Here is a 16039-nt window from a genome sequence, read left to right on the forward strand (position 1 = left end):
GCTGCACTGACAACTAAAACCTATACAGCAACACACTGATACTAGAAATGGAAGTGAATGTATAATATTTGAGATCATGATCTTGACCAGTGTGTAATGCAAACACATTTCTGGGTGTTTTCATAGCTGCATTCCAATTACTTCATTCACTGCAATTACCTTGTCTGTTTAGCAGTTGTTCAAATAATATGAAACAGTTATATAGCATGAAAATGTTTGATTTGAGACAAAAGTCATAACTGCTTTCAGAAGTTGTCTTTTCTTGAAAGAAGTAAGTACAAGAACAGAACATAAAATACTCTGATCAAACCAGATCTTGAAAACATAGTTGAGGCAAGAACACATGTTGTATGACACAATAAAGAAAATATTCTAAATTAATTAATATGCTAAATACATACCAGAACATTATGACAAACAGAGAACGCAAATACATCCTCTCCCACTCCCCCTTGTAAGTATACCAACTCAAAATGTTGGTTGTGAATGTGGACGAGTTCTTCACTACACACTTGACAACAAATTAAGTACTGCACATTTCCATGGAATGAACGGCAGTGACTGAAAAACATGTCTCACGTGAGGATCTTATGATGCAGTATTTTGGCAATAAGATTAACGTATCTAGAATGTGAAAACAAAGAGAGGTTCATGTTTATACATGTTATCTTACTTCTCTACTTGGAAATTTCATTTTTTGTAATCCAAGGTAATTTTTTAAATATGAAAGACAGCCACTTATGAAACAAGAGATACTTTTGATACTTCACAGATCTGGTCCGTATATATAATATACAGAAATGGATTCATAAAAAAGGATTACATTCAAGATTAAAAACTTTCAAGTGGCAACTTTTCACATCTTTAGTGTATAAGATTAAAGTACAATGAAGGCCACTAGACACAGTGTTACAGAAAACAATATGTAACCTATAAAACTAATGAATTAATGAATGGAATGAATGAATGACAATTAAAGCTTCAGCCACTTGAAACAACTGTTGTTAAGTAAAAACTTACGTGAACAGCCATAAAAACAACATCAAAAGTTTAAATATATTACAGCATACATACATTTTTTGTGATAAATTTTTTTTGTCATCCTTACTTTTGTTCACTCTAAAATATACATTTCATACAAAATAAGATTTTCGTTGTGCTAAGCAAACAGTATCAGTTTCACTGATGAAATGTACATTTGACAATTTATATTACAGAACACATTGTTTTTATTATAACATTGACAAGAGTGGCAAAAATAAATCTGCTTATTCTTATAAATAATTTCACAAAATATATCACAGTTATAACAGACACTATAACCTCCTTAATGTAACTCTTCAAATAATCTATAATTCATATATATATGTATATACATAAAGCTCCTTTAGAAGCAATACATATTATGTACATAGCAATGGCTACGTATCTGGTCCTCAGTTACACACCGAATAGCGTCCAACAAGGTAGACATGGCATTCATCACATACTCGCACAGGCTTTGCTGAAGAGGGTAGCATCATTGCATTATCTGAGCACTTGTTACAAAAAATTTCTCCACAGTTACGGCAGTGATGCTGTTAAAAAAGAGAAAAAAAATTACAAAGAACAAAACACAATATTCTCTCTTTGGTATTAATAACCACTTCAGCTGTATTTTGGTCCTAAAGGACCACTACCAGTTTCGTGGTGTTACACCCACACCTTTAGGTGACATATGATTAAAACATTAGAGTGGAAATGCTCGGAATCTTTTTTCCCAGCATTTGTTGTCCTTCAGTGCAAAACACTGCTAAAAGATGATATGTCATGGAGTGAAACTGCCAAATTCCAATATTGTGGATGGGTCCAAAACAAATTGTATCATAGTGATCTGTTTTTCAATCTATATGGAACTGCGTACAGGGGACATGGTCAAATGCTCTGTCATACTGATGGCAAGAAAATGAACAGCTTGCCTGTGGATGAATGTTGTGAAAAAATTCCGAGTTTTCTGCTCTAATGTTTTAATCATACCTCATCTGAAGATGTGGCTTTAATGCCGTGAAACCAGTAGTGGTACAGAAATAAAGCACCAAAACAGAGCTGAAGTGGTTATTAATACACAAAATGAATACTCATAGCTGTGGTTGACCTGCCTACAATGTTGTCTGCACAATATAATCTACCTGTCAGTTACTTGAACATTTATGGTTGCTAATTACCAACACATATTACATCCATTGTTTATGGAACACATGAAACAAATATCAAAAATATTTATGAAAAATGAAGAGAATCTAACTAATAGTTGCAAAACCAGGAGTAACTAGAACACAGCTACTCCCCTTTATGTAGGTTAAGAAATAAACAAATAAATAAAAAATAAGGCTCTAGCTTTATGAGAAACACCTTCAACAGAAGATAGGAAAGATTTCAAACAACATTAAGGAAAAGATCAAGTGTAAAAGTGTTAAGGATAAGGTAAAGTTTCTCTGTTTTTCTTTTCTGTACTTGTATTCCTTGTGTCTTCTTTTCTTCCAACATGGGATTTTTTTTAGTAACACCTAATATTCTATTCTGTTTCCAAATTTCTATTGCTGCCAGACCTGCTTCAAACATAGTATTTTATGTACAGCTATTTGTATTGCAAGTACACAAACTACACTGCCTGACAAAAACAGTGAAGCACACAGATGTGTTTGCATGACAATGTAACTTCTCTCTCTCTCTCTCTCTCTCTCTCTCTCTCACACACACACACACACACACACACACACACACACACACACACACACACACACACACACACACACCAACAAACAAAAATTGCAGTTCCCTGTGGTGAAAGGTAGAATTGCCACAAGATTGTATTAGTGTTGTTCATGTTTAATGTTATTAAGAGGCCTGGTAAGGTATATAAGGTGCTTGAACAGCTTCAGTGATCACTGTGAAGGACATGGATACACAGTGTACTCATCTGAATTTGAAAGTGGTCCCATTGTGGGTCTTCACTTGGCTGGATGATGGTCAAATTGTACAATATCCAGATTTGTGGGGCATTCGGATGTAACAGTAGCTTTAGGGTTGACTGCATGGAAACGTAAGGACAGCCATGATGGTGGTCAAGTTCCAGTCAACTACATCTTAGTGCCAGAAGGGAGGGTTTCCCTGCTGTGCACCAAGCACACTGTAACCCCTTCACATATGTGCCTGCAAAACCAAGAGCAAGTAATGGACTCCCTGTAACACTATTGGTCAGAGAGAAGCAGCATCCAGACAAGGCTATTGCTGTTCTATGAGTAGGCTAATATTAACATCACAACACAAATGGCTGCATTTAAAATGATGCTGTGGCCAGGAAGCATGGCCTGCTGATGAATGGGATCACACTGTGTTCAGTTATGTGTCACACTTATCCAGTACCCCAGGTGACCTTCGGCTATGATGGTGGAACGTGCGGAGAGGTCCCATTCTTCAAATGTTTTGGGGAGCCACAATGGTGTTATTCCTGCCTGCACGGTGTGGGGAACCACCAGGTATAAGTTTTAGAGACTTTTCAAGACTGTGATTTGGAATATTGGCAGCCAGAACTACAAAAGGATTATGACTGTTTCACTGGGGCCATAACAATGCCCCAGCTGCCAACAATCATACCTACTGCCTATCAACTTAGAGCAATACAGTGTAGCCGATACTGTGATCCAATTTCCTGCCATCATCGCGAAGTAGCGATGTCGCAGCCAGCTTGAATTTATTTTTTATTTTTGGTTGTAATTTGTGTTGTACAGCAAATAAGGTGTTCTAACTCTTCTGGAGTCACTGTCGGACTATGTCCAACATTACGATTTTCTGCAATGGCTCTGATGTCAGATGTTTCAATTATTCTGTTTTCCATTTGCTGTATTGTTGGAATCTACTAGGTGTATGGCAGCAGTTAGTATAATGACCTCACAACTCAAAGCATGTTGCATTCACACGTTTCCAGTAGGATAATGGCAAAAAAAAAAAGTGTAAGTGATGGTGATATTGACAGGTGGCTTCTCAAGGACACTGAGGAAAAAGGAGAATTTATTGACGAAAGTTATCAAGAAGGAACTTACACCATGTACAGTGTCATAAGTGTTAGTGAATAAGTATCTAATGGAAAGTGATGAAGAGACACAACCTGTAACAAATATCTGGAAGGTTTATGGTGATGGTGATCTCTCATGTGGTTTCCTTTTTCTGCTGCAAAACAAGATTTCACCATTCCTCAGGGTATCTAACCAAAATCCCAACTCTGGTACAAATATATATGCTAGAGAAAAGACACAGAAAGTCATTACACTCACACAACACTCTATGTGACACTTGTGGAGAGTTGTTTCATCTGAACAACTGAAGGCTTTCCTTGGAATAAAAGTGAATATGGCCTTGAATTTGAAGCCAGAATAACTTGACTATTTTACAAAACACTGAGTAGAACAAACTCCATTTTTCAATTGTGCTTTCTCTTGTCCCTCCCCTTTTTTTAAAGTTTTAACCGTCACAGCTCAGAGGTATCAGCATCTGAGACGGAGCAAGGTGAAGAACGTTAGTGGATATATTAACGGTACATGCAAGGAATTTAATGTACCACAAAGAAATGTGGCTATAGATGAAAGTGTGATTCAGAAAATGGTTATGTTTTCTCTCACATTTTGTATTATGTAAAGATAACTACAGAATGCCTTCTGATTTTCCTTTTGCAACTTGAATAGTGGTTCAGTCAACAGATTCTGCACAAGACCTCAACTTGGTCTGGAATTGCACAAAAGGAAATTTCATCTAACAGAGTTATGCCCTCTAGGAAAGATTTTCCATGTGATCGGAAGAAGACAAAACTTGCTGAATATGAGTTATGTGCCTATCAAAGTGAAGTGGAAACTGTGTGTCTTTCCTTCCATGACGAAAGGTTAGCGGCATGGGTATACTTTTTGGTTCTCAACCCCAACTGATCACTGATTACAGGAAGAATGAGCCTGTGAAGTTCCTGAAACCCTTCTTTTGGAATACACTAAGTATATGGAAGGAGTGGATAGGACTGGTGAGTACTGTGGTTGCTATGGTTTGCAATGATGATCATACAAGTGATGGAAAAAAATTATTCTTCTGGCTGATTGAAGTTGCTGTAGCAAACAGTTATATTCCACACTCAATAGACAAAAATGAATGTGGAGAAGCAGTACAGATTCATCTTTCCTATAGAATAAATCTAATTGGACAGTTAGTCCGCCAGGTGAGAAATACAAATCAGGTAAGACAGGAACACCATCATCATCTGACAACAAGGAGAGAATAAATGGGAAAATACCTCTTATAAAGTAAAGTGAAAAATTCAACAAAGGATTGCATGGTTTACAGTAAATACAAGGAGAAAGGAGAAAAGAAGAAGAAGAAGAAGAAGAGAAACAATTTCATACGGCAAAACATGCAGTAGGGAGCCTTGGCTTCACCCAGAAAAATGTTTTTAGGTACCACCATACAGACAAAAATTATAAATGACAAGTGACAACATTTAGAAAAGTGATCACTTACAAGAAGGACAGCGTCAGATTCAGTTATACATTTATATTTCAACTTCATATCTTATGTCAAAAGATTTTAAATGTTTATGTAAGATATGAAAAAGAGGCAAGAAGGGAGATTTTAAGTGGAAGGTACACACCCTCATGTCTATACTGAGAGAAATGAAATATGTGGGTTGACAGGTTGGGGTACACTTTCCAATGCCACAGGCATAAAGAAATTATAATTATGTGCCATATTTCTTCACTCATCTTTGGCATCATATCTTCTTTTAACTACATTTTCTTTCACTGTTCTCTCTAAAATGATAAAATAAAGAAATGAGCACGTGAGTAATTTATACTTAGATGATGATGTTGATATTGTTGTTGTCGTCGTCTTCAAACCAAAGACTGGTTTGATGTGCTCTCCATGCCACTCTATCCTGTGCAAGCCTCTTCATCTCATAATGACTACTGCAGCCTACATCCTTCTGAATCTGCTTACTGTACTGATCTCTCAGCCTCCCTCTGCGATTTTTACCCCCCCCCCCCACCCCCATGCTTCCCTCCACTGCTGAATTGGTGATCCCTTGATGCCTCCGAATGTGTACTACCAACCTACCCCTTCTTCTAGTCAGATTGTACCATAAATCTCTCTTCTTCCCAGTTCTATTCAATACCTCCTCAATAGTTACATGATCTAGCCATCTAATCTTCAGCATTCTTGTGTAGCGTAACATTTCAAAAGCTTCTATTCTCTTCTTGTCTAAACTGTTTATCGTCCTTCTTTCACTTCCATACACGGCGACACACCACACAAATACTTTCAGAAAAAGACATCCTCACACCTAAATCTAAACTCAATGTAAACAAATTTCTCTTCTTCAGAAACGCTTTCCTTGCCATTGCCAGTCTATATTTAACATACTCTCTTCTTCAACCATAACCAGTTATTTTGCTGCCCAAAAAGCAAAACTCTGCTGCTACTTTAAGTGTCTTATTTCCTAATCTAATTCCCCTAGTGTCAAAAAATGGTTCAAATGGCTCTGAGCACTATGGGACTTAACAGCTGTGGTCATCAGTCCCCTAGAACTTACAACTACTTAAACCTAACTAACCAAAGGACATCACACACATCCATGCCCGAGGCAGGATTCGAACCTGCGACCGTAGCAGTCGCGCGGTTCCGGACTGCGCGCCTAGAACCACGAGACCACCGGCGGCCGGCCCCCTAGTGTCTCCTGACTTTGTTCGACAACATTCCATTATCCTCATTCTGCTTTTGTTGATGTTCATCTTACATCCCCCTTTCAAGACACTGTCCATTCTGATCAACTGGCCTTCCATGTTCTTTTGGTGTCTCTGACAGAATTACAATCCCATCAGCAAACCTCAGAGTTTTTATTTCTTCTCCCTGGACTATAATTCCTACTCCAAATTTTTCTTTTGTTTCCTTCACTTCTTACTCAACATATAGATTGAATAACATTGGAGACAGGCCAGCCCTGTCTCACTCCCTTCTCAACCACTGCTTCCCCTTCACGCCCCTCGACTCTGTAACTGCCATCTGGTTTCTATACAAATTGTAAATAGCCTTTTGTTATCTGTGTTTCACCCAGTCACCTTTAGAATTTGAAAGAGAGTATTCCAGTCAAAATTGTCAAAAGCTTTCTCTAAGTCTACAAATGCTACAAATATAGGTTTGCCTTTCCTTAATCTGTCTTCTATGAGAAGTCATATTGTTAGTATTGGCTCACATATTCCTGCATTTCTCCGAAATCCAAACTGATCTCGGAATGCCACGCCAAGAGGCCCAGGTTCAATTCCCGGCTGGGGCAGGAGATTTTCTCCGCTCAGGGACTGGGTGTTGTGTTGTCTTCATCAACATTTCATCCCCATCTCCAGCACGCAAGTCGCCCAATGTGGCATCGAATGCAATAAGTACTTGCCCTCGTCGGTCGAACTTCCCCAAATGACGGACTCCCGTCCCACAATGCCATACGCTCATTTCCATTTTCCATTCTTCTGTAAAGAATTCATGTTAGTATTTTGCTACCTGACTTATTAAACTGATAGTTTGGTAGTTTTCACACCCGTCAGCACCTGTTTCTTAGGAATTGGAATTATTATATTATCCCTGAAGTCTGAGGGTGTTTCACCTGTCTCACACATCTTGCTCATTAGATGGAAGACTTCTGTCATGGCTGGCTCTCTCAAGACTGTCAGTAGTTCCAATGCAAAGTTGTCTGCTACTGGGGCCTTGTTTCGACTTTTTTTTTTTAGTACTCTCTCAAATTCTTCGTGCAATAGCATATCTCCCATCTCATCTTCATCTATGTCCTCTTTCATTTCCATAATATTGCCCTCACGTACATCTCCCTTGTGTAGAACCTGTATATACTCCTTCCACCTTTCTGTTTTCCATTCTTTGCTTAGGACTAGTTTTTCATCTGAGCTCTTGATATTCATACAGGTGGTTCTCCTTTCTCCAAAGGTATCTTTAATTTTCCTGTAGGCGGACTATCTTACTTTTGTGATTTAAGCTTTTACATCCTGACATTTGTCGTCCATCCAGTCCTGTAAGCCATTCTGCACTTCCTGTTGATCTCATTTTTTAGACATTTGTGTTCCCGTTCACCTGCTTCTTTTACTGCATTTTTATAATTTCTCCTTTCATCAGTTAAATTCAATATCCCTTGTATTACCCAAGGACTTCTACTAGCCCCAGTCTTTCTACCTTCTTTATATTCTGCTGCCTTAATTATTACATTTGTCAAAGCCACCCATTCTTCTTCTACCGTATCCCTTTCCCCATGCTTGTCAATCATTCCCTAATTCTCCCTCTGAAACTCTCTACAACTTCTGGTTCTTTCAGTTTACCCAGGTCACATCTACTTAAATTCCTACCTTTCTCCACTTTCTTCAGTTTTAATCTACAGTTCATAACCAATAAATTGTGGTCAGAGTTCACAAATGGAAATGTCTTACAATTTACAACCTGATTCCAAAACCTCTCTCTTACCATCATGTAATCAATCTGAAACCTTTTGGTGTCTCCAGGTCTCTTCCACAAATACAACCTTCTTTTATGATTCTTAAACCAACTGTTAGCTATGATTAAATTACACTCTGTGTAAAATTCTACCAGGTGGCTTCCTCTCTCATTCCTTTCCCCCAGTCCATATTTGCCTACTACTTTCTCCTCTCTTCCTTTTTCTACTATCAAATTACAGTTCCCAATAACTATTAAATCTGTGTCGCCTTTAACTATCTGAATAATTCCTTTTGTCTCTACCTCATCTACAGGGCTAGCTGGCATATAAACTTGTACTACAGTGATGGGTGTGGCTTTGTGTCTATCTTAGCTACAAAAACATGTTCACTATGCTGTTTATAGCAGCTTATCTGCATTCTTTAATTCATTATTAATTACTTGATTTTGTATTTATAACCCTGTATTCACCTGATCAGATGTCCTATTCCTCCTGCCACCAAACTTCGCTAATTCCCACTATATCTAACTTTAACCTGTCCATTTCCCTTTTTAAATTTCCAAATCTACCTGTCCGATTAAGGGATCTGATATTCCATGCTCCAATCCATAGAACATGTTTTGTTTCTCCTGATAACAACGTCCTCCTGAGTAGTTCCCACTTGGGAGATCCAAATCGGTGGACTATTTCACCTCCACAACGTTTTACACAAGTGGATGCCATCATCATACAGTCGAGCTGCAGGCTCAAAGGAAAAATTATAGCTGTAGTTTCCCCTCACTTTCAGCCGTTCACAGTACCAGCATAGGACGGTCTTGTGGTTGATGTTATGAGGCCAGATCAGTCAATCATCCCAATTGTAGCCCCTGCAACTACTGAAAAGGCTGTTGCCCCTCTTCAGGAACCACATGTTTGTCTGACCTCTCAACAGATACCCTTCCATTATGGTTGCACCTATGGTACAGTTATCTGTATCACTGAGGCATGCAAGCTTCCCCATCAATGGCAAGGTTCATGGTTCATAAGGACACTATCACTGTGAAAATTGCGTGGTTTTTATGAAGTAGTTTTCTGAGCAAGGAATTGTAATTTATAGTATTTACAAAAGTGGAATACTGGTGTGACTGAGGCTTAATCTGAAGTTGTAGTGGTCCGGTTAATATAATGGGTTAATACATGAGTAACAAGGATATAAATGTGAGTTTTGAGTGTTGTTTCATTAGAAACAAGAGAGCGAGTATAATATGCAATGCTACAAGATGTTACTTTTTGCTCTAAAATTTTAACTTCTTTTGCTGTATGTCAGTGACACAATGAATGAACACATGCTGTGGTAAAATATAAAACGTTTATTATCTTATCAATAGTAATAATGATTGGGTATATCCACCAACTCACTAGGTATGCTTATTTTGCAAGTATATCTCACTATATTTTGTAAGGGTTTCGTGTATTTAATTTGTCAGATGACAATATCCGATGAGAGTTAATATGCTTTCCTGAGGAGTAGTAGTAACAATATTTCCTACGAGTTTTATACAAAGTGAAACCTGTACTATTTGAAATTTACTAAGTTTTTACAGTTGGGTCTGGACACATTTCTTAGAAGAGGTTAGGTTAACTTAATGTAAATAGTACAGGTATTTACCTGCCCTGTCTTACTTGAAGGAAGTGGAGACTAAGTAAGAGGTATCAACCAGAGTTGAAGTTTTTCTTTGGTAGTTTAGTATGTTAACTGAATGAAGGTTACTACTTGTGTTGCTACTCTCGCCATTGGCTTTCAGTAGTAGGGTGTTACAACCAATTTTCAGGGCCTGTGAGAATGAAGCCAGGAGTGTCAATTCTGTAGGATTGGTGACCATCATCTTACAGCCCACCAGTGAAGCACTCGCCAGGCAGGGATCACTGGGGTGGATGGTGGGAAGCATTTCTATCTGTTCCTTTCACCTCTACCAGGATGGTCATGGTTATCTTCTCTTTTTTCCACACTCAGTATTTCCTGTTGTGGTAACACTTCTCTTATCCATACACTTAAACCTGTCATCACAAGAGTGCCCCAGATAAAGAAATATATAGATAGCTTTCAGATGAAGTTAAGAAGCATAGAATTCACGACAGTAAATGTTGCTCACATGATGTCAAATAAGAATAACTAAATGAGGAATGCTTATTACTAGTTACGGTTAGTAGATACGCACAAGTGAATTAAGAATACACACAATTATGAGTAAGCCAAATCAGGACTGTACTATATTTAATGAAATAAAAGTTGAATTATATGAACTAATACTTTGAGGAAATGTGATGCATGAATGTGTTCCAGTTCATGTAGTTTAATAGTTGAAAATGTAAAAGTAACTAGTTTCCTTTGTTTCAGTTTTAACAATAATGGGATTTTGTATTTACAAATATTATCTATGTATGTTTTATAGTAGTGGCAACATCTTCATCTAAGGGAGGAGGTATGTGGTGTAACTTATCATTTTGAAAAAATGTTGTGTTACCCAACATCTATCTAGCTGATGAATGTTGATCAACATGTTTATTTGTAATTTGGTTAAGAACTGAAGGGAAAAAAACCCACTAGTTTGGAGGTCATCATCAATGTTTGTGCATGTAAATGGTACGGATGGATGCCATACATCTTCAAGCTCAACATGTAGTTGACTTGGTAGGGGAAGGGACAATAGTAAAGGCCACATGTAATAGGGGAGGTGCAGTTGTGACAGCTGCAGCCTTTGCTCAAAGCATCCCTGTGTTAACTTGTACACCCCAAGTCTACAAAGGATCATATTAAAGGTTCTGTCAGTACAACCAATAATATGACAAACACAAAATTTCAAAATACCAATATCAAGCAGAATAATGGACCTACTGGGAAATATGGGTGTCCATTTCTGTTCCAACCACCTTGTACAAAGAAAGAGAGAATTCAGTCAAACTGCAATACTGCTTTACGCATGTATTTGAAGTGCTTAAATAGTTACAATAAAAATTTTACAGCAATTATCTCTTAATACTAATCTGCCAGTTTAGTCTGACATGAATATTTAAAGCACATTTGGAACAAAAACAGATTTTCTTCCTGCGGGGGGAATCATTCAGTTATTTTCAGGACATTATTAAATGTCTCACATTCTGAACATTCGGTTTTTATCTGCGTGTGGTACAACAAGGTGCTTTTAAGCCTTCGCTTAGCCAATCTGACTACTAGTTGCATCTAATGCGAGAACCATGTATATACCTATCATTACAGTACGTGTTGGATGTGTCCTCTTTACGGTAATTTCTCACATTATTCAAAAAGTCAGTGCATTTATTTCGTGTATCTAAATGTTCAACTAGCACCTCCCTGGTATCTCATGACTTTTCCCAGCTGGTAAATTTTATATAATGTGAATTATATTTAAACATACTAGTAAGACAGGAACAAAGAAATAGAAACTAGAATCTGTAGCCTAACTTGTTTAGCAAGGATCGTAATAATGAAATGCCTCCTTTAATTTTTTTTAGTACTGGAGCTATTGACTTTAGCATTGGGCACTGTTTGTGTGTCGTGGGGAAATTATGTATTAGTCTCCTGACAATCTGTTTATCAAAATTACCCAAATGCAAAATTTTCTTATCTTTCTTCCATGTCTTTTCTGAAGCAGAGAAGGCTTGGGAAGTACCTGTAACTACGTTTTACGCCTTGTTCTTTATTCTCTTAATTGTGCAATGGGAAATGCTAATAGCTACTGCATTCCTCTCTAGCACATTTTAATGGAATGTTTACTCTTTTCATTTGCCTCTATCCACATAAATTTAAAAAAAACTGCACACTTGCTCCCATGCACGACAGTCGGCACTTTCCCTGTTCCCATGGAGCGTGAAGACTGTGATGCCGTGTAGTACAGAACAGAAATAGCAACAAGAACGCTTTACGTACATGGATCAGCAGGTGACAGACAGTTGATAAATGAGTCAACTACTGATAACAGATGAAGTGCACAGCACAGCAGGCAACATACAACTGAGCCAGCCACCTTTTCAGAACACAGGGATGGACTTGTCCAGCAACCACAATGAGAATGTGTTTCTGTGCAGGTTCCAGGCTACCTTGTGTGAACTATATCTACTAGCTTGGCAGTTATTCCTTACTGCAGCATCCCAACTTGGAGAAGTGCGATGTGCCATTGAAAATGGGATGCACTGTGGCAGCTGACATCACATAAAACATATGATGCATAGTTATCTACCATATCTGATAAAAATTCATCTTCAGTCACTGGTATTAGCCACAATAATCAAGTATCTAGCAGTATCTGTCTTTAGCGATTTAAGAACGTCTACAGAAATAATCTAGGTGTGGGGAAAGCAAATGTTTGGCATAGATGTATCAGAAGACACCTAAGGCAGTGTCTTTCACTCATAAAGGAGTTCAACAAACCTTATTTGACTCTTTTTTTTTAATACTGTTTATTAGTCTTGAACCCTTAGCATGTTTGATCACGCTCAAAATTCTGAGAGCCTACATTCCTTTATGAATGATGAAACATTGCAGTATCTCATGTTTAGGTACCTGGGTAAAAATTTATGTTTCCCCCCCAGTAAACCAGATCCCTGTGACACAGCTTGGGTATCTTACAAAAATAAGGTACATACAGAAAATTTGGAGAGCTACTTTCCCATAAATTTGTGTATGAAAATGAAATGTATGCCCTGCAAAAATAAATCTTCAGTTCTTAAAGGAAATACACCTGGATCATAATATGGTGATGTTGTTATTGTCTTCAGTCCTGAGACTGGTTTGATGCAGCTCTCCATGCTACTCTATCCTGTGCAAGCCTCTTCACCTCCCTGTACTTACTGCAACCTACATTCTTCTGAATCTGCTTAGTGTATTAATCTCTTCGTCTCCCTCTACGATTTTTACCCTCCACGCTGCCCTCCAATGCTAAATTTGTGATCCCTTGATGCCTCAGAACATGTCCTACCAACCGGTCCCTTCTTCTTGTCAAGTTGTGCCACAAACTCCTCTTCTCCCCAATTCTATTCAATACCTCCTCATTAGTTATGTGATCTACCCATCTAATCTTCAGCATTCTTCTGTAGCACCACATTTCGAAAGCTTTTATTCTCTTCTTGTCCAAAATATTTATCGTCCATGTTTCACTTCCATACAAGGCTACACTCCATACAAATACTTTCAGAAACGACTTCCTGACACTTAATCTATACTCGATATTAACAAATTTCTCTTCTTCAGAAATGCTTTCCTTGCCATTGCTAGTCTACATTTTATGTCCTCTCTACTTCGACCATCATCACTTATTTTGCTCCCCACATAGCAAAACTCCTTTACTACTTTAAATGTGTCATTTCCTAATCTAATTCCTGCAGCATCACCCGACTTAATTTGACTACATTCCATTATCCTTGTTTTGCTTTTGTTGATGTTCATCTTATATCCTCCTTTCAAGACACTGTCTATTCGTTCAACTGCTCTTCCAAGTCCTTTGCTGTCTCTGTCAGAATTACAATGTCATCGGCGAACCTCAACGTTTTTATTTCTTCTCCATGAATTTTAATACCTACTCCGAATTTTTCTTTTGTTTCCTTTACTGCTTGCTCAATATACAGATTGAACAACATCGGGGAGAGGCTACAACCCTGTCTCACTCCCTTCCCAACCGCTGCTTCCCTTTCATGCCCCTCGACTCATAACTGCCATCTGGTTTCTGTACAAATTGTAAATAGCCTTTCGCTCCCTGTATTTTACCCCTGCCACCTTTAGAATTTGAAAGAGGTTATTCCAGTCAACATTGTCAAAAGCTTTCTCTAAGTCTACAAATGCTAGAAATGTAGGTTTGCCTTTCCTTAATCTATTTTCTAAGAAGTTGTAGGGTCAGTATTGCCTCACGTGTTCCAATATTTCTGCGGAATCCAAACTGATCTTCGCCGAGGTCAACTTCTACCAGTTTTTCCATTCGCCTGTAAAGAATTCACGTTAGTATTTTGCAACTGTGACTTATTAAACTGATAGTTCGGTAATTTTCACATCTATCAACACCTGCTTTCCTTAGGATTGGAATTATTATATTCTTCTTGAAGTCTGAGGGTATTTCGCCCGTCTCATACATCTTGCTCACCAGAGGGTAGATTTTTGTCAGGACTGGCTCTCCCAAGGCCGTCAGTAGTTCTAATGGAATGTTGTCTCTCCCGGGGCCTTGTTTCGACTCAGGTCTTTCAGTGCTCTGTCAAACTCTTCACGCAATATCGTATCTCCCATTTCATCTTCATCTACATCCTCTTCCATTTCCATAATATTGTCCTCAAGTATTATCGTCCTTGTATAGACCCTCTATATACTCCTTCCACCTTTCTGCTTTCCCTTCTTTGCTTAGAACTGGGTTTCCATCAACGCTCTTGATATTCATACAAGTGGCTCTCTTTTCTCCAAAGGTCTCTTTAATTTTCCTGTAGGCAGTATCGATCTTACCCCTAGTGAGATAAGCCTCTACATCCTTACATTTGTCCTCTAGCCATCCCTGCTTAGCGATTTCGCACTTCCTGTCGATCTCATTTTTGAGACGTTTGTATTCCTTTTTGCCTTGCTTCATTTACTGAGTTTTTATATTTTCTCCTTTCATCAATTAAATTCAATATTTCTTCTGTTACCCAAGGATTTCTACTAGCCCTCGTCTTTTGATCTACTTGATCCTCTGCTGCCTTCACTACTTCATCCCTCAGAGCTACCCATTCCTCTTCTACTGCATTTCTTTCCCCCATTCCTGTCAATTGTTGCCTTATGCTCTCCCTGAAACTCTGTACAACCTCTGGTTTAGTCAGTTTATCCAGGTCCCATCTCCTTAAATTCCCACCTTTTTGCAGTTTCTTCAGTTTTAATCTACAGTTCATAACCAATAGATTGTGGTCAGAGTCCACATCTGCCCCTGGAAATGTCTTACAATTTAAAATCTGGTTCCTAAATCTCTGTCTTACCATTATATAATCTATCTGATACCTTCTAGTATCTCCAGGATTCTTCCATGTATACAACCTTCTTTTATGATTCTTGAACCAAGTGTTTGCTATGATTAAGTTATGCTCTGTGCAAAATTCTACCAGACGGCTTCCTCTTTCATTTCTCTCCCCCAATCCATATTCACCCACTATGTTTCCTTCTCTCCCTTTTCCTACTCTCGAATTCCAGTCACCCATGACTATAAAATTTTCATCTCCCTTCACTACCTGAATAATTTCTTTTATCTCATCATACATTTCATCAATTTCATCATCATCTGCAGAGCTAGTTGGCATATAAACTTGTACTACTGTAGTAGGCATGGGCTTCGTGTCTATCTTGGCCACAATAATGCGTTCACTATGCTGTTAGTAGTAGCTTACCCGCACTCCAATTTTTTTATTCATTATTAAACCTACTCCTGCATTACCCCTATTTGATTTTGTATTTATAGCCCTGTATTCACCTGACGAGAAGTCTTGTTATTCGTGCCACCGAACTTCACTAATTCCCACTATATCTAACTTTAA

At 38.2% G+C, this 16039-nt stretch overlaps 1 protein-coding gene across 3 annotated transcripts in view; it reads right to left on the bottom strand.

Moving 5' to 3' along the window:
- Positions 1-850: 850 nt before the first annotated feature.
- LOC126482372 (RUN and FYVE domain-containing protein 2) overlaps positions 851-16039 on the bottom strand; it is a 149915-nt gene continuing 134726 nt past the window's right edge. For all 3 annotated transcript variants that reach the window (XM_050106461.1, XM_050106464.1, XM_050106463.1), the window contains one exon: positions 851-1577. In XM_050106461.1, coding sequence (XP_049962418.1) covers positions 1437-1577 — 141 coding nt within the window. In that variant the 3' untranslated portion in view covers positions 851-1436. The remainder of the gene's footprint in view (positions 1578-16039) is intronic.

This window comes from Schistocerca serialis, chromosome 5 (genome assembly GCF_023864345.2).
Source record: "Schistocerca serialis cubense isolate TAMUIC-IGC-003099 chromosome 5, iqSchSeri2.2, whole genome shotgun sequence".
Taxonomy (NCBI): domain Eukaryota; kingdom Metazoa; phylum Arthropoda; class Insecta; order Orthoptera; family Acrididae; genus Schistocerca; species Schistocerca serialis.